Source organism: Kwoniella europaea, chromosome 1 (assembly GCF_036810445.1).
Source record: "Kwoniella europaea PYCC6329 chromosome 1, complete sequence".
Classification (NCBI taxonomy): Eukaryota; Fungi; Basidiomycota; class Tremellomycetes; order Tremellales; family Cryptococcaceae; genus Kwoniella; species Kwoniella europaea.
The window spans coordinates 14,169,869-14,190,013 of record NC_089487.1 but is presented as its reverse complement, the minus strand read 5'-3'; the positions used below and the strand labels follow the sequence as shown (position 1 = coordinate 14,190,013).

The 20,145-nt window shown below is 45.4% G+C and overlaps 10 protein-coding genes across 10 annotated transcripts; 5 read left to right on the top strand and 5 right to left on the bottom strand.

The window, feature by feature from the left end:
* Positions 1–896: 896 nt before the first annotated feature.
* On the top strand, positions 897–2,582 carry V865_005420 (uncharacterized protein; the record flags this gene model as incomplete). Its single annotated transcript, XM_066229192.1, has 7 exons — positions 897–937; positions 1,017–1,448; positions 1,534–1,587; positions 1,645–1,674; positions 1,764–1,841; positions 1,940–2,081; positions 2,229–2,582. The coding sequence occupies 7 exons, from the start codon at positions 897–899 to the stop codon at positions 2,580–2,582; spliced, it is 1,131 nt and encodes a 376-aa protein (XP_066085289.1).
* Positions 2,583–3,181: 599 nt separating this feature from the next.
* V865_005419 (uncharacterized protein) lies at positions 3,182–5,216 on the top strand (the record flags this gene model as incomplete). The annotated part of the gene is made up of 2 exons (XM_066229191.1): positions 3,182–5,032; positions 5,097–5,216. 2 exons carry the CDS (start codon positions 3,182–3,184, stop codon positions 5,214–5,216), a joined length of 1,971 nt encoding a protein of 656 aa, XP_066085288.1.
* Positions 5,217–5,834: 618 nt separating this feature from the next.
* On the top strand, positions 5,835–7,544 carry V865_005418 (uncharacterized protein; the record flags this gene model as incomplete). The annotated part of the gene is made up of 1 exon (XM_066229190.1): positions 5,835–7,544. One exon carries the CDS (start codon positions 5,835–5,837, stop codon positions 7,542–7,544), a length of 1,710 nt encoding a protein of 569 aa, XP_066085287.1.
* Positions 7,545–7,824: 280 nt separating this feature from the next.
* On the bottom strand, positions 7,825–8,558 carry V865_005417 (uncharacterized protein; the record flags this gene model as incomplete). Its single annotated transcript, XM_066229189.1, has 5 exons — positions 7,825–7,866; positions 8,048–8,196; positions 8,370–8,409; positions 8,483–8,491; positions 8,556–8,558. The coding sequence occupies 5 exons, from the start codon at positions 8,556–8,558 to the stop codon at positions 7,825–7,827; spliced, it is 243 nt and encodes an 80-aa protein (XP_066085286.1).
* A 454-nt stretch (positions 8,559–9,012) lies between these two features.
* On the top strand, positions 9,013–9,744 carry V865_005416 (cytochrome c; the record flags this gene model as incomplete). Its single annotated transcript, XM_066229188.1, has 5 exons — positions 9,013–9,034; positions 9,174–9,205; positions 9,312–9,426; positions 9,485–9,513; positions 9,592–9,744. 5 exons carry the CDS (start codon positions 9,013–9,015, stop codon positions 9,742–9,744), a joined length of 351 nt encoding a protein of 116 aa, XP_066085285.1.
* A 643-nt stretch (positions 9,745–10,387) lies between these two features.
* On the bottom strand, positions 10,388–11,456 carry V865_005415 (uncharacterized protein; the record flags this gene model as incomplete). The annotated part of the gene is made up of 3 exons (XM_066229187.1): positions 10,388–10,576; positions 10,670–11,045; positions 11,113–11,456. 3 exons carry the CDS (start codon positions 11,454–11,456, stop codon positions 10,388–10,390), a joined length of 909 nt encoding a protein of 302 aa, XP_066085284.1.
* Positions 11,457–12,022: 566 nt separating this feature from the next.
* Positions 12,023–12,441, bottom strand: V865_005414 (uncharacterized protein; the record flags this gene model as incomplete). Its single annotated transcript, XM_066229186.1, has 2 exons — positions 12,023–12,039; positions 12,105–12,441. The coding sequence occupies 2 exons, from the start codon at positions 12,439–12,441 to the stop codon at positions 12,023–12,025; spliced, it is 354 nt and encodes a 117-aa protein (XP_066085283.1).
* Positions 12,442–13,462: 1,021 nt separating this feature from the next.
* V865_005413 (uncharacterized protein) lies at positions 13,463–14,559 on the bottom strand (the record flags this gene model as incomplete). Its single annotated transcript, XM_066229185.1, has 2 exons — positions 13,463–13,864; positions 13,969–14,559. The coding sequence occupies 2 exons, from the start codon at positions 14,557–14,559 to the stop codon at positions 13,463–13,465; spliced, it is 993 nt and encodes a 330-aa protein (XP_066085282.1).
* Positions 14,560–15,064: 505 nt separating this feature from the next.
* V865_005412 (pre-mRNA-splicing ATP-dependent RNA helicase PRP28) lies at positions 15,065–17,758 on the bottom strand (the record flags this gene model as incomplete). Its single annotated transcript, XM_066229184.1, has 5 exons — positions 15,065–15,091; positions 15,155–16,263; positions 16,321–16,622; positions 16,756–17,546; positions 17,690–17,758. The coding sequence occupies 5 exons, from the start codon at positions 17,756–17,758 to the stop codon at positions 15,065–15,067; spliced, it is 2,298 nt and encodes a 765-aa protein (XP_066085281.1).
* A 373-nt stretch (positions 17,759–18,131) lies between these two features.
* Positions 18,132–19,408, top strand: V865_005411 (ribulose-phosphate 3-epimerase; the record flags this gene model as incomplete). Its single annotated transcript, XM_066229183.1, has 5 exons — positions 18,132–18,167; positions 18,231–18,300; positions 18,387–18,569; positions 18,735–19,010; positions 19,296–19,408. The coding sequence occupies 5 exons, from the start codon at positions 18,132–18,134 to the stop codon at positions 19,406–19,408; spliced, it is 678 nt and encodes a 225-aa protein (XP_066085280.1).
* Positions 19,409–20,145: the final 737 nt, after the last annotated feature.

Genomic DNA, 20,145 nt, shown 5'->3' with positions numbered 1-20,145 from the left:
CGGCTTGCCGCTCGCTCACTCGTGTTTGACCTTGTTTGTTTTGTTGACTGTTTTCCTTTTGGAGGATATTGTATGGTTTATCGAGGTCGTTCAATAATCCGCGAGGTGCTTCACCTCTGTGTATCCCAAGATTGGGTAGTTGTTATACAAAAATGTATGATTAACACTTGGCAGGAATCGAGATGGGGTCTGTCGATACGATCTAAACAAGATCAAAAGTCAAAAGTCCCAGCCAGCACTCGACACCATACACGCGACTGTACTTTTACGTTATCTGTTCCGCATGTCACGTGATAAGGTCGGGCAGAACTGCGATTCATGCCTTCTGGTTCACTTGATCATCGAAGGATGTCCAGGACAGCTAGAGGGGGACTATGGAAATTTACTGGGTTGACCGGTTATGGGGTATGAAGAACGTGCTGACCATAGATATTGGAGATTCGGTCTAGCACCACATCCATATAAATGAAAAGGGGAGGGAAGTGAGAGTGATAGATGATCGGTTATTGTCCTGGATCATCAACTGGACGAGAGATAACAAGGTTCGCTTCCTCCCAGCTCTTGGCATGGTCATGGTCAATCTCTCATCGAACACTCCTTACCTTTCTGAATAGTGGGCTCTCGTGTCATTGAGAAGCTTGCGTTCTTCAGAGGACGAACAGTACCGCCACAAGACATTTCGGCACAGGCACGGCTTCTGTCGCGTGGTGGTTGATGTGCGAAGATAGATAAAAATCAATGTTGATACCTCCGACGCGTCCAAGCACCAGGAGGAACGTGCAAATAGGATACCGTCTCAACATATCAACGAACTACTGATCGCTGATAGTAAATACATATCTACAAAGTCTCTGCGTCGAAGTGAGGTCAGAAAAGGAGAAGACTGATTCGCCAAGATGGCACTTTCATATGAAGAACAGAGAATACAAAATATCAAGTAAGTTCATCAAACAACAGACAACAAATCACGAGTGGTGGTTGGGTATACATAGCTTATACTTGGTTGATCAATATAGGGATAATGAAGCACTCCTTCTGTCATTAGGGCTCGGAGCACCCTCCACACCCAAAGCACCTTCTAAGAAAGTCATACCAAAGAAAAAAAACGATGATGATTCTACATTCAAACTTGAAAAACCGACTCGAGAGGTCAAACCCAAATGGAAACCTGTAGATAGAACTGCATTTTCGATCGACGGTGAGATCGACACATCTACTGATGGGCTCAGGAGAAGTACCCGATCTAGTAGTAGGACTACGAATGGATCGAAACCGAATTATACAGGTGACTCCCCGTTGTACAGAGAAGATGTCAAACCTACGTTATCCAGATCAAGCTCGAAGAGAAAAAGGCAAGATGACGATGATGAAGATGCTGAGATTGACGAAGAGGAGAACAGGTGGAAGTTGAGAAAAGCTCAGAAACTAGGCATAAGGACTGAAGATCCGTGAGTGACTCGTTAGCCTATCCCATCTTGTCGTGTACTGTTGTATTATGAAAAGCTAGCTGATGTATTCATTATATGAATGTAGAAAACAATTCGGTCACATACCTGGTGTGGAAGTAGGGAGATGTTGGGCGACAAGGTATGTCTCATCGATGATCCACACTCAAATGTAGCTGATACAAGTGAACTGCAACAGGATGGATTGTTCTACAGATGCGGTTCATGCGTAAGTGGTGATCAAGCCAGTACAAACCTTGATGGTTCATGACTACATGAAGAAACTGAGTTTAGCTAATTGTTCATTGGACATTATAGCCCAACGGTAGCAGGAATATCAGGTAATGCTCAAGAAGGAGCTTGGAGTGTAGCTTTATCAGGTGGATATCCAGATGAGTGAGTTGGAACCCTGATCACAATTCTTTTCAACCAGTTCAATCAACCACTTTATCCTCGTGGATCACTTGTGTGCTAACCTGACTCTGATTGCTCAGTGTTGATCTAGGATACGCATTTACCTACACCGGATCGGGTGGAAGAGACTTGAAAGGGACTAAGCAGAATCCCAAGAACTTGAGAACCGCGGAACAATCTTACGATCAGAGTTTCGATAACACTTTTAATGCTGCTCTAAAAGTGAGTCATGGTAGTCTCGATCCTTCATCGATTGATTGTACGATCAATGGCATCGTCACTGTCATACATTATCTTACCCTAGGTATATGTTATATACATTGTTTCTGTGGACATTGCTGACACATGAAATGTACGATTTTCATATAGAAATCGTCCGAAACCCGTAAACCAGTAAGAGTCATACGAGGCTACAAACTTCCCTCGGTATACGCTCCAGTCGAAGGATATCGATATGACGGATTATACATCGTCGAGAAAGCTTGGATGGCTAGGGGCTTGACCAAGGGGTTGATGGTTTGTAGATATGCTTTCAAGAGGGTGGACGGACAACCCGAGTTGCCTGTGAGGGTTGAGGATGAAGAGGGCGAAGAACTGGCCTCCCAGGGAGAAAAAGGAGACAAAATCTTGGTTGAATCTGCTATTCAGAATATCAACGCAGATGACGAGAAGATACAGATCGAAAAGACGATAGGGGAGGGGAAGTCGACCAAAAGAGGTTGATATTGATGAGAGAGAAACTGTCCAACAGATGATAGCTTAAGATAGGAAAGAACAGATATGAAGGTTGATTATATTACGTTGTCTTGAACAAAGTGGAGTTGAACAGTTTACGATTTTTGGACTCATGAAAGGAAAGGCGATACATCCTTTTCAGAACGTTGCAAGTAAGAGAGAGGAAGCATCTTTTGTCTACAATCCACGTGGAATGAAAATTCGTAAATCCTTCCTGGGAAGAGGGATTGAAGGGTTCAGTTCTTGACACGTAAGGGAGCCAGTATCCTTTCGATCTTTCTACCTTTCTGTCTTTGACGCTGCTTCTGACAGATGACAACAGAAAGAGGAGACATTTATCACACCAGAATCCTATGTATACCTCATGCCCCTCTCCTCCGTAATTTGTCTTCGCAATATACAATCCATATCTTCCTTCTTGACGACACTCGATATGCATTTTCGCCAAAACACAGTCATTTATATCATCAGCTAATGTGAGTATGTTTGACCCGCCATGCTATCTTATCTCAACTTGTGGTTGTTTTTCCAATGGTGGACTAACATCTGCTGGCGCAGTCACTTTACACAAAAACTTCCGTATCACGATGACCACTCGCTCCATAGGAAATAATGACGAGGAATACAATGTCACTCCGGTTCTTATTCATCCTGAAGGTGAACCCAAGAGAATCGTCACCCACTTTACTCCTACTTATAAAGAAAGAGGTTCTGAGAGTCCTTATCAGCCAGTCACCCATGACTTATTCCCCATCTTCAATTTTGACAGCGGTGCGAAGCAAATTTCGGAAGAAGAGGACCTTCCAGTGAAATCAGCAAAGTTATTGAAAGGCAAAGACTTGTTTACCGAGAACTTTGTCAAGGAAACCTCAAAATACGTCCAAAGTTATCGAGAAGCGAAAGGCACTTGTGATAATCTTCGAACAGAGCTGGAACGGGAGCTGACTGCCTTGAGAAGAGATCAAGCGAAACGGGGCTCGTCATCAATACGTCAGTCTGGCAATCTTGAAACGCATGATTCCGCCACCGGTATGCAGCAGGACTTGTATGATCGGGAGGCAGCGCTAGATGCGAAAATGAATTCGTGGTATAGAGCAAAAGCCGGCCTCGAGATGATAGCTCAAGGGTTCTCTAGCGCAGTTGAATCCAATTGGGATTCAATCCGTTCCCGTGAGATCAGATCGGAAACTCAACTTATCGATCATATTTCGTCGTTGGCAAACGAAGGTTCTCCTGCCGATCTGGCAATCAGGAACGAATGGGGTCGTTACATCAAAGCTAGCGCTGATTTTACTCGAGCGGACGCAAAGGTTCGTCTGAATCAGCTCGAAGACGAGATGAATGAATACTCGACTGTAGTAGGTGAGCAGCAGAAGAGGACTATGCTAGAACGTTTAGGGCAATCACAAGGGAGATCCCGTTTGGCCCGTGATTCGAAAAACGGTGCGCGTGATGAATTTCTTAAAGGATTCCACAGTAGGTATGGGTGGGACGTTGAGGTGCCTGATTCTGGCTCGAAATGGAACGCCCTTTGGTCTCGACATCAAGAGAAATTGATTGGAAAGACAAAAGTCAGATATGAGTTCGGTACATCGGACGGCACCGTGACAAGACCTGCTGGTCGAATCGTAGCAGAGTACATTCTAGGGGATGAGGATGAGCAACAATGGCGTCCTATCGCTCATCCAAATGTCCCCTCGTTCAGCGAGCTGACCAAACAAGATTGTGATACGGACAGACCTCACGGCAAGCGATTCAATGTTAGAAATTTCCTATCTAGAGGTGAGTCGGAAGGTAGACCGACTCACGATTTTCTTGAAGAGATGAGTCGAAAAGCTTTGTCTCTGGATACTGCCATGACGCAAATTTCGGAGGCCCGAAACGCTCTTAAGGACGATGAGCAAGGCTTAGCAGAATTGAAGAGGGTCGAGACTGCCTGCAGAGAGATCAAGAATACTCTTCCAGAAGCTATCACCTCAAATATGCAAGCGTTATATGACCGTGAGGTATCCCAATGGAATAAGTCATTCAGAGATTCCGAAATGATAGCTCAACGAGTGATCCCTTATCAAGGCGAACTTATCAGTCGATGGATGGACCGAGTGCAGACCTCATTGTGGCACCATGATTGTCTCGAGAGGGCCCGATTGACGTCGTTGACCGCCCATCTGCGAGCGGATACAGAAGAATCATCAGCAGCCCCAGATTTGCAAGACAAGCTGAAAGAGGAGCTCAACAAGCTCAACTGGGGAAATCAACGTTTCGTCACTGACTTCGATGAGACATTCGGCCCCGAAACCCGAATTCCGATAACTGGCGAAGAGTGGCAAAGACTCTGCACCAAGTTCTCTGCTGCTTCAGGTGGCGCAGAAACAGTTTTTGATGCCAATCAACCACGCGATTACTCGAGTTACACAAGGAGGAACACAGCTAGTGGGGTGAGTTTACCAACATATGAGACATGATAGCGGCTATGGAACTGACGATGTCATTCTTCCTCAGCCATATAGCCTCAAGGATTCTGCAAAATCCCGCACAAATATCTGGTTCTCTGGGGAAAAACCTGATCTGGTTACTCTGGATCACGACGCGACCAATGAGCTTGCTACTATCGACGAATGAGTCAGATCATCCCATCAATCAAGCTTGTGTATGTGAGCATCTTCGTGTAGTTTCCGCAGATATAGTCGTCTATAAGTATACATCTCTCCGAAGGACCTGTTTATAGGATAAATTTCTTTCAATGCAGGTTGAGAGAGTCACTCGTAGTGGGAGCCACAACTTGTCAGCAGACAGGAGCCATCGAAAAGCAAATCCGCTGCAAAGGGTCGGTCGCATAGTTTTGACTCAAAGTGAAGTAGGCGTGTTAGTCGTCTTTTCCGTGAGAATGTCAACCCCCGTGATCGTGGCCTTATAAGACCACTTACTACTTGCAGTATACTTTCAGTTCAACCAGTCTCCGTGTTATACAGTCATCGGAAGGTCGCCTAATAACTTTTGTGCTCATGACGCAGTCCCTCCTTTCGTCTGACCTGTCGAAGAAAGGATGTCAATCGCTTTTGCGTCTCAGTCCCCGACGTCCAGCCGGGAGATCATCCAATGCAGTATTTTTAGTATCACGGTTCCATCACCCCCACTTCTCTATTTCGACATTATCACCTCTAGACAAGCGTTTAAATATTCCAATACCCCTCTTTTAGCTGTTCCGCTGCTCGGCAACCTCCATAAGCTTAGCACAAAATGGGGCTCGATTATCAATCTATATTCAAAAAGTTGGGTTCGAAACGGCTGCCTTCCGAAGAGTACTCCTTCGAACCTTATCCAGGCCAAACAGATACCCCGTCAGTGACCCAATTTACTGCTCGACACCGTCCCTTAGGCAGTACGGGAAATAGCGATTGGCAAGTATTTTCCGATTCTCGACTACCTGTCTTCGCCGAGAACAAGCATCCGACTAAAGACGCTCCTTCGGAGCTTGATGAACGGCCAGATGGTGGGCATCCAGATGAGCTTCTGTCGAGCTATAGAGATTTCATTGAGAAAGTGCACGAATCCATACACATTCACAGAAGCAACATCGAAGCTCTCAATGAATGGAGGGATGTGGCAGACGATAGCGAAGGTCAGCAGGAATTGATTCATCAGACTCTCCAGACTCAGCGGGCCGAAGTTTTCCTCAGTAAGATTGCCGACTCGCTGTGTCCAGAAGTATGCCAAAAAATAAAACATGCAAACAAGCTTGAATTTGACCGATATGAAGCTCTACTATCGAAAATTAGGACTGAAACTCGGGGTATCGGCAGCTTCCATGACGAAACAGACTTGCAGATTATGGAAGATCAGCTTTCTTGTATGTCTCGAAGAGCGACTGTGCGAGAGATGAATACACACAGGGACATGACTGCTCTAATCGGCGATTTCAGTATAGCGATTAGTCCGGATACATCGAGAACAGCAATACAAGATGATCATCGGGATAGAATCAAGACGCAACGAAAGAATATTCAGACTGCTACTAAGGTATTGGAAAAGCAGGAAAGGAACTTGGGTAAGTTGTTCAGACAACGGTATGGCTCTGAAGAAGAGATGCCGTCTTCCAGTCAGGGCTGGATTTCACTGTGGGCATCAACTCATTTCAAGCCCGGTACAAGCCGAATAAAGTACAAGCTTGTTGCTTCGGATGGCGATACAACATCTCCAACATACCGAGTTCGACCGGAATATATTGTTGATCCTGAAGATCCACAGGAAGATTGGAAACCTATCTTAGATCCGGCCGTACCTCTCTTTAGCGGATATGGATCTCATCACCAAGATGACACATTGTCAGCATGTAATATCAAACTGTCTAGAGTTCTCGATGGGACCGGTATCCCAACGGGGAATTTTGTCAACAACGTTCGAAGTTTGCTTTCGCTGATGAAAGCGTCTAAAGCGAAGTTGGACAGCTTGAGCGAGGATACCAATGTCTGGCAGCACGAGGGTGGAGACCTAGAGAAGGCTGCCCATCTGAAGAGGATGACTAACGCAATGAAGATCATGCAAGAAACTTTACCTACTATCTTACATGACGATTGGAACACCGTACTACACTCTCAGACCCAGTCTCTGAACTCCGAGCTAACAGATCGAGTCATTGCGGATATGACTGCCGATGAGTCGCAAGTCTTGAACAGATGGAAGTCTTGGATGACGAATCGGGTTAACGCCAAAACAGCGGATGCTCTCGCCGGTCTGTATGACGTCTTAGCTTCTCTGACCAAAGAGGATAGCCATGAAGAATATGTAGAGTATTCTCAAAACAAAGACAATGCACTCAAGCTCAAGGCAAAGCATGAGGAAGAAACAAGGTTGTCATCAGTCGAATTTGCCCACGCGTTGCCGGATGCGGAGAGCTGCCCATCTACGCTTGTAGAATGGAATGAGCTATTGTTGAACAGGAGATCTTAGTAGTGCAATGGTGGCCCGGCTCTCCGGATTGTCAGAGATCTTGGCTTCCTGTATTGAACACTTGTCTATAGATGTCGAGGATCTGTCAATGACAGAGAAGAGATTTAGCTGGAGGCCTTATATGAGAGACTATCATGTGAACAGATTCGAAGAGTTTTAGCAGACTCGTGACTGCGAAGTGACAACCGTGACCTATTCCGTCAGTAGTGTGAGTGGTTGAAGTAAGAGACCGACTGCATAATCGCCACGATCTAGCTATTTGCATTCCCACTATGAATACCTATTCTTGCCTTACGCCAATCTCTTTCGCTTGCGGTGACCACTAATATCCGAAAACAAAAAGATAGTCAGCATGATTCCGTGTATTCGACATTGATTCCTCTAAAGCGATGCCTCGTCTCGGTATTATCTGAGTCCTCAAGAGTCTCACTGTCCAGCATGCGGTCGTATCCATCATGTCTCTTCGCATCCGAAAACTCAATACGCGAAAAATCGATACTCACTCGTTGCGAAGGTATAGGTCTAGTAGGTGCTATATGCCTCTGTTCCTTGCTCGCCGACAATCTCCATACACCAAACGTAGCTAATCCAATACCGAATACGCATATCGCAGTGTTTGTTGCCCAGTTTGAGGGTCTAGACCACCATCCACCTGTTGTGAGTGTTTTCGGATATTGGTGTTTTTGCGAAATTACGAGGTTAAGTTAGATTTGCGGAAAAGAGGTGTTTTCCGAAGAAGTTGAAGTGATGACGAATGAGCGGATAGTGAAGGCCGCACATCAGCATTCTGTCTTCCGAAAAATCGCTAGAGCGTCTCCGACTTACCTGATGGTGTCCATACTTCTTTTGGATAAGGATAGTGTGCCTATACATCATGATCCGTCCAACGTCAGCTCCTTGAGTACATTCACCTGGTTCATCTTCGCTATTCCACTCACTCCGCCGCCCTACAGTAATATGTATATGTATCAGCTTCCGCATGCTGTCGAACACATCCGAGAATGCACTCACCATGATGATTATGCTATAAAATCTCTTGGATGAAGACGTTGCAGACAGCGAAAAAAACACTTCATATGCAGTTGAGCATGAGCTTCGTGAACTTGGTGGTCTTGGAGCTTTTCGGGGCCTGTGCCTAAACCACAACATGAAATGCTCAAAATAGGTATGCAATGGGTTTGTGAAGCCTCTCTTTTTCGATAGGCATGGGGCCTGACGCATGCATGCGTTTGTGAAAAGGGAGTAATTTCATTGGATATCGGGAGTTATCGGAGTGAAATTGTATGGCACTTGTATATCCGTGCCAGCCGTTGACCTATGGTGGAGCTTGCAATACGTACACCGTACGCACCAAACACGCACACATCCCTTTCAACATTTTCAATCTTTTTGATCTCTTTCGTTTCCACCAATCTACAAACTCTTTCTACATCTCTTCGACTCTTCCGATCGACACAGAAGTATCAAAATGTCTGACAAATACACTCCTGGTGCGTATACGGTGCTCTCACACAAGAAAAATCCATCGAAAATCACCTTCTGGCGGCAATTCCTTCCCCTTCTCCCGATCGATCTATTTCTTCGTGTTTTGACCAATTCAAAGGCTAACATCACACTTTCTGCTCACAGGTGACGCCTCCAAAGGTGCTGGTATCTTCAAGGTGAGGCAAACGCCGCTCATCGCTATCAAACCTCCGGGAGGCGCCGCCCTCTTCCAATTTCTCATCGCCGATCTTTTGCTGATGTTTATCCATCTTTTACTCGCAGACAAGATGCGCTCAATGTCACACTCTAGGCGCCGGCGAAGCGAATAAAGTGGGCCCTAACCTCCATGGTTTGTTCGGACGAAAGAGCGGAACCGTTGAGGGATTCTCATATACCGGTTGGTCTCTAGAAAGCGATTTCTGAATTGAGCATCCGCTGATTTTTGCTTTTGTTAGCTGCCAACGTTAACAAGGGTGTTACCTGGGTATGTACATGCTCTATACATCTCTAGCTACCAGATAGGTCAGTACGGAATGGCTGATTGCCCAGTTGACCATTACAGGAAGGACAAACTCTTTTCGAATACCTCGAGAACCCTAAGAAGTATATTCCTGGAACCAAGATGGCTTTCGCTGGTTTGAAGAAGGCGAAGGATAGGAATGATCTCATCGCTCATTTAGAAGAAGCCGTAGGTTCCGTTTCTCACCGTTCATAGCATCGAAATCATCTATTCATCGAACGATGTTGAAGTTTCCAACTTGTACCCCTTCCTTCCTCTCCCGTCGCAGTGTGCCACATCAGCTGACTATTTGTTTCCTCACCTTTCTGTAGACCAAGTAAACAGGCTATGTAGATCCTATACTTCTCGGAGACTCTCTGGACATACGTTGAGAACGGGGAAAAGGAATGTATACAAATTTCATAACATCTCGCATCTCCGCAATCTCGTCATACAAGTATCCCATGACTGAACGTTCTTGACCCCATATCATACATGCATTTACAACACTTCCCCTCTCCCAACTTCGCTGGTGATGGTGACCCACTGAATTCCTATTGACCCCTTCCGCCGCTTGACCTTTTTGGCACCTGACGATGCTCACAAACGAGATGAAGATGATTGGCCGATAGTGGTATCATCACTGAGGATAGTGGGATGCGCGAAAGTGGCACGCCACATCATGCTGATCCTCACGTGGCTTTGATGCCGCTATCGGCCTCGCCATAATCAACTGGTGATCGTCATGCGTAATGCATGCATCCGGTCTTGCTTATTCATTTCATGTATATCATATTGAATACTTACACTACGACTATTTCATTCTTTTATATTTACACCTCGTTCACTTTCTGGCTACTTAAGCAAACTGCTTCTCGAAAGCATTTGCACATGCCTTCCATCTCTCGTCGGTATCACCCATACTGGAAGTCTCTTCGATAGCTCTTCCGAAAGCTTCTTGCCATCGGGTTGGGATGTACTCTTTCCAATTTCCAACGGCAACCACGGTCGAGGTGTTCATATGCTCATCGAGGCTGATAAGTGGGTTCTAGCGATACATAATTGTATATGAGCTTTTCGGATAGACCTTTGATCCTGTGATTTGACAGCGACATTGCATACCCAAGTGCGTCGAACTTACATTTCGTTCATACTCCCTTTGAGCTCCACACTTCATAACGGTTCCAACCAATTTCGGATCATTCAACTTACCCGCCAGAGTAATAGTATATTTGGGACTGACCTGACCCTGATAGATCCAATTGATAACTTGAAATTTTAGGATATTCAGAATGTTTGTTCCTTTCCACAAGTTCAACTTGTAAATCAGATCTCCGATTAATTCACATTCCCTCTTTGGATTTGCGGATTTGTCAGGAGGGGTCAACTCTTTTCCCTCTACGAGGGTCTTGTACCTCGAGAGGACATCGTATGTCTCATATTTCTCGTCGTGGAAACGAAGACTTCGAGTAGGCGTTTGACCAGCAATGTATTTCAGTTTGTCGAAGAAGTCATCACTAAGGTTTCATTTGACATTAGGTATGTCTTTCCGTATGAAAATATGGTTTGTAGCTGAGCACGGACCTTGTAAAAATCAGATCAAGTCCGTCTATAACCACATATTTTCCATCACTGGTATACAACTTGATGTCATGGGCAGGAACTACACTGTGCTTGGGACATTCGTGTTTGGGATCAGGCGCAGATGCAGGCGGAACGACTTGTTCGTTGTTGCTATCCTGATTCGGGGAGTTATTGACATCGTCCTTGGGGTATGGCGGGGGTGCTCGAAAGGATGTTGCGGATTGATTAAGGTTACATGAGCCGTTGGGATACGCCTCTCTGAACTTCTCAAGCACTGATGCTGTATCGAGGTTCTTGGCCTTGTCGGACGAAGATCCGGGAGGTTTGGAATGCTTGTTGCCCATGTTGTATGTTATAAGTGATGGCGAGTCTACTGTAGCGCGCGAGATGGAATCGGGAGAAAACAAATAAGAGAGACAGAAGGGGGATAAGGGGTCAAGTGAATACCTTCGTTCTTATCATTCTCAATCTCGAGCACATGCTTTTCATTCCCTTCTTTTGTCGTAAGCCTACGTATGGCTACATACACACGGGATTAAAGTCAAACATACGGGAATGGTAAGCTCGTAAACACTGTTAAAGGTAGAAGTCTACTTCGAGCGAGGCTGAGACACCGCGCAAAGTCCGTAGTTTATTGCTGAAGTCGCCAGCCTCGGAAAGTTGTCGCAATGCGAAGACAGATGTCTTAAGATGTTTCAAACTTTTACTACCGAGTATGCATGATGCTTGTAGGTATGTACAGTCATAAGGAATGCTCGATTTGAGCTACACACAAACCGGATCGACTCCTTTACGACAGATGTAGTTTTTTGTTTTGTTTTCCAATATGTGGTGGTTTGGCTTGAGATGTAGCGTCCCGTAGGAATCCCATGTGTCATTATGTCCCCAGGCATACACTTCTTCTCCAAGCTTATATACCTTGTTGTCCTAAAGGATAGATAATCAGATATATAAGGTCGGCGCCCACAGACTCACGGGACCGGACAACTCACTGAATAAACTGATTGCCATCTCAAACTCTCTAGCTATGCAATCCTTCTCCTCTGCGGATGCTTGCGAAAAGGTGAAATACTTCGTTACCTTCAATAGAGCAGATGAGTATGTAGGCCTTATTCGAGTGAAATGCCATATCGGTGCTAGGTGAATATCCATCAACGGGTTATCCCCGGATCCCAATCGACTACGGGCTATTCTACGAGCAGACCACCCAACCGTTCCGGGGGTCTTGATAGCGTATGAACAAATTTCCACATCCTCCAACCTCGAGCCAGCTATAAAGATTCCGAGAGGCGATATTTGACCAGTATTAGTCATAAGTTTCAGAGTCATCTTTAGAGTGTTGAGGGTAGTCTTCATATCGTATTTGACCAGAAAATCTATAAGGTCCAGCAGATCCTGAATTTCACATTTGCTCTTTAATGTATATCCTTTTAGAGCTTCATTACCGTAGGCTATGTCTAGGTATAATCTGATTATCAAAGAGCGTTCGAGTTCCGGGTCGGTCAGGTGTATTTCAGGTCTAGGAGAGTTGGAGGTATATTGAGGGATATTCAACAGATCTCGGAACACTGTGCTGTAATTTCTCTGATGTTATCTTCAAGACCTAATGTGATAGAAAAACTGGACTCACGAGGAAGACTGGAGGATATAGGAATGCACATGAAATGGCAATCTGTCGCATGAATAGATCGTTACGTCGGTGTCTTTCTGTTGGGAATAGATATCGTTGAGATGGAAGACCTCGTTCGGGTTGGGAGTGCGAGGTCTTTTAGCCGGATTGTCGAAGTCTGAGTCAGATTCATCAGATCTGTGTACGGATTTGGATCGTGTAGACATCCTGGACCAGGGATTGAGCAGATTGTGATAAACAAGTGCAACGAGGGATCATGAAGTCGCTAGAAATTGTGAGAGTTCAGGTCGAACCCCAAAGCTCAATGTTCCGCGTGAACAAGCCTGTTCTCGGAGCTCACCAGAGGGGCAACAAGCAATTTGGGAGAACAGCATTGGCCAAGTCGATGGCCATAAAAGTTCTCATCCTATGACGTTCTCTGGTTCTCATATTCCTCACCGGTGGTAGGAATGCATACAAATGAGAATGTCATGGCTACTTCGAAGGAAATTTACAATGGTGATCCACACCCAGCCGGTGGCAACAGGCGATGTACCGCCCTGTAATCTGTAATTCAGCATGCACGAGATCGGTGCAAGGGCATGAAATCGCAGGTAAAATTATTGACGACAAGAGTGAGTGAGCGATCAACCTTCCACCTACTGTATGTCATCACCCCATCTGCTGACTCATGTGCATCATATACATATATGATTTGGTGGAACAGGCGTCTAAGTTTACTCAATCCTCTTCGTCCTCATCATCCAACAGGTCCCTCCTCCTATTGATCCCCACCCCCGCTCCCATCCTTCCTGCTCCTACCAAGGGTAATATCCCTTCCTTTTGCAACAATCCTTCTGCCCCGCTCTCATCTACTTCCCAATCGACCCTTACCCAATTTTTCTCCAACTCGCCATCTTTGTAGACCAACATCGTAGGTAATACGTCAGGATCAGGTGTACCTATCGGTTCTTCATTTTCGTACCGTGTGATGGTTGATGAAGTGGGAGGCAACAGTGAGAATTGCAAGGATGTCGCGCGGGCCTTGTACAATGTTATTGGGATTGAAAGAATAGAAGGGGACGGAAGGTTGAGTGAGAGATGCAACAGGGAAGCGAGAAGCGATACACAGCGGGGTATTTCCTATATATCATGGAGAAACGTCATTCAGCTACGTTGTATGGTACGAACATACCACTTGCGTGTTCTACGACAGATATGTGGGATCCATAACAAGCATAACTTACAGGTTCATAGATCAGAACCACCACCCACCCATTCCTCTCAACGGCATCTATAAAATTACTCTTATCCAACTCCCTTAACCCACCCCTCTTGATACTCTGCCTCCTACCATCATATTCACCCTCATCCTCATCCTGCTCCAAATTCCTAATCAGCTGTTCTTTCCTCCTCCTCCTCCAGTCTTCCAAATCCTTCTCCTCCTCCTCTCTTTTCCTAAGCTGATCTTCCTCATGTACCGTCAATCCTATCAGAGCTTTCCTACTCTGTTCTGATACCCTATCGTTCAATTCTCTATCTCTCCGCTGTTGTTGAATCGTCGAATGGGCTTTACGATCCGATATGACCCCTTTAGGTCCAGTCTGAGGTCCATCATGCTCTATCTGACTACCTTTTACTGGCGGTACACCCTTACCGGCTGTATCACCTCTCTGACCTATTTTACTTGACGATGGTCCATCGTCCAAGTCTGAACCTAACCCATCGTCTGTATTCAGGAGTGATGCTGAGGAGTTTGAACGTGCTGGAGATGGAGGAGAGTCGTCGAACGTGAATAATGAGCCGTTGAGAGCGGCTGTCTCGAGTGAGTCTGGCATTGGAATGATTCGTAAATTTCCTTCAGTCTGACGATAAGAAGTGAGTTGAACTCTCGATATCCAAGGCTCAAGCTTAATGATGATGGTCTAGCAGCAGCTGTCCGTTTACGTGCCTCCTGTAGTGATATCGACAGGTGTATGCGATATATGGTGATGAGTTGGCTAGTAACACTTTCAGAGTCATGCCATAGGTGTTCTGAATGTCATGCACGGATCGTTCGTTGCTGTTGCTGTCGAACAATAAGACCTCGACGACCAAAACAAAATCACGCTAAATCAACAGACCGAATAACCGGTCAAAGGTCAATGACCGAGTTCAGGATATAAGTAACCACATAGATATGCATGCTGATATTGAATGATATAAAAGATACATGATCCGCATCGACGTATGCACAATAGCACATGGACATCACTATTCTCTTATTCCGTATGATACTTGACTGACTGAGTGATCACAATACCCACACTTCCCTCGTAAGCCAACAACACTTTCAGTCGGCATCTACTCATCATTATCATCCCTCTTTCTCTGCAAAACATAACATCATCATCAGCTCGAACCCGAACAATACGACAATCGTATCTTACTCACCTTCATCTCCCTTGTCACTTTCGTCTTCGCAGCCTCATGTCTCGCCAATTCAGAATTCATCTTTGACATCTTTGATTTTTCCACCTCAACCCTCAAATCATACATGACCTCATCATCATCGTTGGTCAAGAATGTAATCGCCAAACCATTCTTACCCGCTCTACCTGTTCTTCCGATTCTATGAACGTACTTCTCAATCGTATCTGACATTTGCCAATTGATAACCAACGAAACATCCGGTACATCTATACCTCTTCCTGCCAGATCTGTAGCTACCAGTACTGAAACCTGACCATCACGTAAAGCTTGAAGCGAACTTTCTCTCTGTTCTTGTGATTTACCTGAATGTAACGAGACACCACTCAAGCCGGCTTGTTGAACATATCGAAGTACCATATCAGCGGTCTTCTTCTGATTAACGAATATGATGATAGGCGGAGGTAAGCCGATAGTTCGTAAGATCTCGATGAGTCTCGATTTCCTCTTCTCTTCTCCACCGTGGACGAACTCGACTCGTTGCTCGACAGTATCGACTGCTTCACCTGCGTTACCAATAGTGACTGTTGCAGGTTTTCTGAGGTACTTCCGAGCTAATCGTTCTACCGCAGGAGGCATAGTAGCGGAGAACAAGGTGGTCACTCTCCATCCTTGCCATTCACCCGACTTCAAAGCATGATTTATCTCAGCATCATCCGGTTTGACGAACGTAGCAGGCATAGCATCCAAGATAAAGTTAAGATCCAATTCGAAACCTAGATCGACCATTCTATCGGCTTCATCCATGACGACGTAACGACATTGAGACATGACCAGCATTGATTTATCGATCATATCTTTTAGACGACCAGGGGTGGCAATAATGATCTCAGCACCGTTTCGTAAGTTGAATTGCTGTTCTTCTACTGATCTTCCACCAACGATAGATACACAGTTGTAACCTAGGGGCTTGGCGAATCGCGCAGCTTCTTGTTCAATCTGTTGAGCCAACTCTCGAGTCGGCGCCATGATCAAAGCGTAAGGACCTTTATGTCGGTTTTCATCGTTGAATGGGGGTAAATGACCGATGTAATCTAGCATGGGTATGACGAAAGCAGCGGTTTTACCGGAACCTGTGAATAGTTATTAGCATTCAGAATTTGCAATCAGAGACGGAACAAGATACTTACCAGTCTTGGCGATACCGATCAAATCCCTATTCTGCATACCAATCGGTATAGCCTGTCTCTGAATAGGTGAAGGTTCTTTATACCCGATCTCTTCGATTATGTCCAAGATATTTAGCGGTATATTCGACTCTCTCCATGACCGTAGTGGCACGGGAATATTACCACCTCTGGCGGCGATAGCGAAATCTTCCCTGAAGATACGCCAATCACGATCTTTCATCTCTTCTAGAGGTTTTTCGGACCAGTGTCGATCATCGTTGGATCCTTTACCTGCTCGTCGACGTTCCAGGGCGTCTGCGTGGCTGCGAAGAGAGACAAAAGGGAGTCAGTATAATGACTGACAGGTGGACCGGAAAGGACATATTGAGAGTCTGGAAGCGAAGGATGAAAGAGGACGAAAGAGGATGAGACTGATTAGATGTCGAATCAACTTACTTATCAGTAAAAGCCTGTTGACCCCTCCTCTGACCACCTTCGTCGAAACCCGCTAACCTCCCCCCAAACATCGCACCTCCTGGACCCTTCTGCTTGATATCCATCGTCCATGTACCCCGTTCATTCAATGTCGTATCGTCATTTTCGTTCCAATCGAATACCACTTTCTTATCATTTGCTTTTCTCAACCTAGGTTTCTTCCCATCTACTTTTTGACCTAAATATCTAGCCTTCAACGCGTTCAGCTCTGTATCTGTCGGTAGAGCGACGTCACCGGGAGAATTTGGTCCGGGAGTTGAAGATCCAGCTTTGGGCGTTGAAGGTCCGGTCGACAGTCCATTACCGTTGCCATTGTATGGCAGAGGAGTACCAGAGTCTCTCATCCCCCTAGGTCCGGAGGGGGGAACATTCCCTCTTGGTCCGGTAGGTACGTTCGCCCGAGATGCATTATGGCCGTTGGTATATCGAGGATCGGGTCGTCCGTACTCTTGTCTTCCGAATCGGTCGTCTGAGAGTTTTATATCAGCGTACGGTACGTAAAAGAAAAGCGGTATGGGAATAGGGAGTGGGAGTGGGGTCTCAACAGCATCAAAGAGAGGACACTCGCATGATCCCCTAACATCTGCACCATACCTGGCGGCATCAGCCCTCCTCCTCTCCTCTTCAGCAGCACGTTCAAACTCTATACGCTGTCTACGTTCAGCTTCTTCCCTTTCCTGCTGAGTTTGCACTTCAGCTTGCCGTTTCTCCAATGCTAGCTTGGCTCGGTCGGCTTTGGACAGGAACTTGGGCTGTAAGAGAGATTTGAAGATGAGTCAGTACAGTCTACTACAGCCGCATGATGGTAGCGATGGAAGAGATGCGGAGACAAGTAGTGTAAGCGGGTGGGTGTCCATGAGATGAGATGGGATGAATGGGAGTATGATATACTTACCTTTGAAGCTGCCTCTTTCTCTGTCTTTTGTTTGGCTAATATCTCATCTACTGACAGTGGTCCTGCCATTTTGATCGTGATCTTTTTATAAGTATCTTCAAGTCACTTTTGAGATGGTTAGAGACGAGAGCGTGATAGATGTCTTTCATCTTGAATTGGTAAACGTTATGTGCCGGTGGGTGGCAAAACAATGGGATGTCGCGTGTAAGGTCTCAGGTGCTGTCCGGATAAAATATGATAAATGGATAAATGGGATATTCAGGTATACCATATGCACGTGCATCAGGTTCCGTCGGTCCGAGATGGGAGGAATGGGATGACGATGGGTCAAGATGTTATCATGATAGTCAAGTGAATTGTTGCTGTTTGTACAAGTTTACTGTCTATTCATCGATCACAGTCACTCCATCAGCTCATCTTGACCATCCAAAGACCAACCAAAATGTCAAAGTGTATCATCTCTCCCTCCGTACTTGCTGTGAGCTCACCTCTGCTCCTACGAACCCAAGCTAGAGGCTAACATCTGTTTTGTGACTCGCAGAGTGATCTTTCGAAATTGTCAGACGAATGTCAACGAATGATCGACAATGGATGCGACTGGTTACATATGGGTGAGTGAGGCGTCTTTATTCGCAATTTCAGTACCTCCCCTCACACAGCGTCATGTTCTCAAACTCATATCCATTTGTATGTCTAGACGTCATGGACGGCAACTTTGTACCCAATATAACGATGGGTGCCCCAATCTTGACATGGGTGAAGAAGAACGTCCCAGAGATATTTATGGATTGTCATATGATGGTTGCGGATCCAGCTAAATGGGTGCCGGAAGTTGCTAAAGCTGGCGGAAAGAGTTATACCTTCCATTATGAGGCTACTTGTAGGTGAAAGAACATCTCGTTGATCCATCCGTTTGATCAGCGCTGACTTTTCAATATCCCTAATCTATCATCATACGCCCTAATCTGGACCTTCAATAACGTGAACGTCGTTATGCATAACCTCTATTCAACTCACTACTCAAATCTCCTATCTCACCCCCCAGCCGACCCAGAAGGAGTCATCTCCCTAATCAAGCAACACGACATGCTCGTCGGCCTTGCCATATCGCCCGAAACTCCCGCTAGCGTCATTACCGAATCACTCGGAAACGCCGTCGACATGTTATTAGTCATGACCGTCAGACCAGGACACGGTGGTCAGAAGTTCATGCCTGAATGTTTGGAGAAGGTCAAGGAGCTTCGAGAGAGGTTCCCAGGTAAGAATATCCAGGTTGATGGTGGAGTAGGATCAGGGAATGCTTGTCAGTGCGCTAGAGCTGGTGAGTATACTATTTCATCGAGTATGCGGGAGTCAGGGAGTATGGTCAGACGTTGAAGGCGAAAAGGAGGGCGTGTGGGTGTATTGAAAGGAAGAGGAATGGTCCAAGTCAACAGGACCAGGTCATGATGACCTGAGGCGAGGAAGGGTGGATGTTATCGCCGTACTTGAATGTGAGAGGTAGATGGAGAACGACGTATATAGTAGTGTGTGGGAGACGAGTGGGTGAGAAGGCAGAGGAGAACAACCACCATCGACACACGGCTAATCCCTCACTATGACATAGGCTCAAACGTCCTTGTAGCTGGAACAGCTATCTTCGGAGCTGAAGATCCTAAAAAGACGATCCAGGAGATGAGATCTACCGTCGATCAAGTTATCGCTGAGCAGAAGAAATAGGTCAAGACCTACGTGGCCATCGACAAGATAGATGGGGATTTAAGGATGAGAAATGGAAGGGGAGCTTTGATGTAGCCGTATTTAGATTCCTCAGCATGTCATCAAAATTGATACTTTAATAACAAAATCAAGCTTAGAGATCACCAATCACTCGTTGATGATAACATGAGGAGAGTGTTATATCACGAACGAAATAACCCCCGTCAAGTGGATCCTTGTGACATTCCACACCTGTATTACAAGAAGCTGAACACTCCATTCACTGAAGTTACAAGCTTCCCACATCTCAAACCCCACCACCCCGCATCCAACTGGCAATGAGCATTTTATCCGATACATTTGACGATTCATTCATTGATTCATTTCTTCATCTTGATATTTGATATGATAAAACAAAGGACAGTAAAGAGTAGTTGAGAATTTTGGGAAGACACTTGAAATAGTCTATATGGCATAATGAGAATGATTGACCTTATTATCGAAACCTCATATAGATATAAGTACATAACGAGAAGTAAACCAAAGAGGGGATATATGATAACTCATAAGAAAATGAAGAATGTATATGATTCGAGAAAAATGGAAATGACAATTTGTGAGAAACAGAAAAACGAAAGTGACCAAAACTAGAAAAGCATGTGAATACTGTGTCACGTTGCATATCCATGCAAAGATTGTTTAGAGACTATATCAATTACATAGGTGAAAGTCAGCATCATATCAACACATGATCAGAA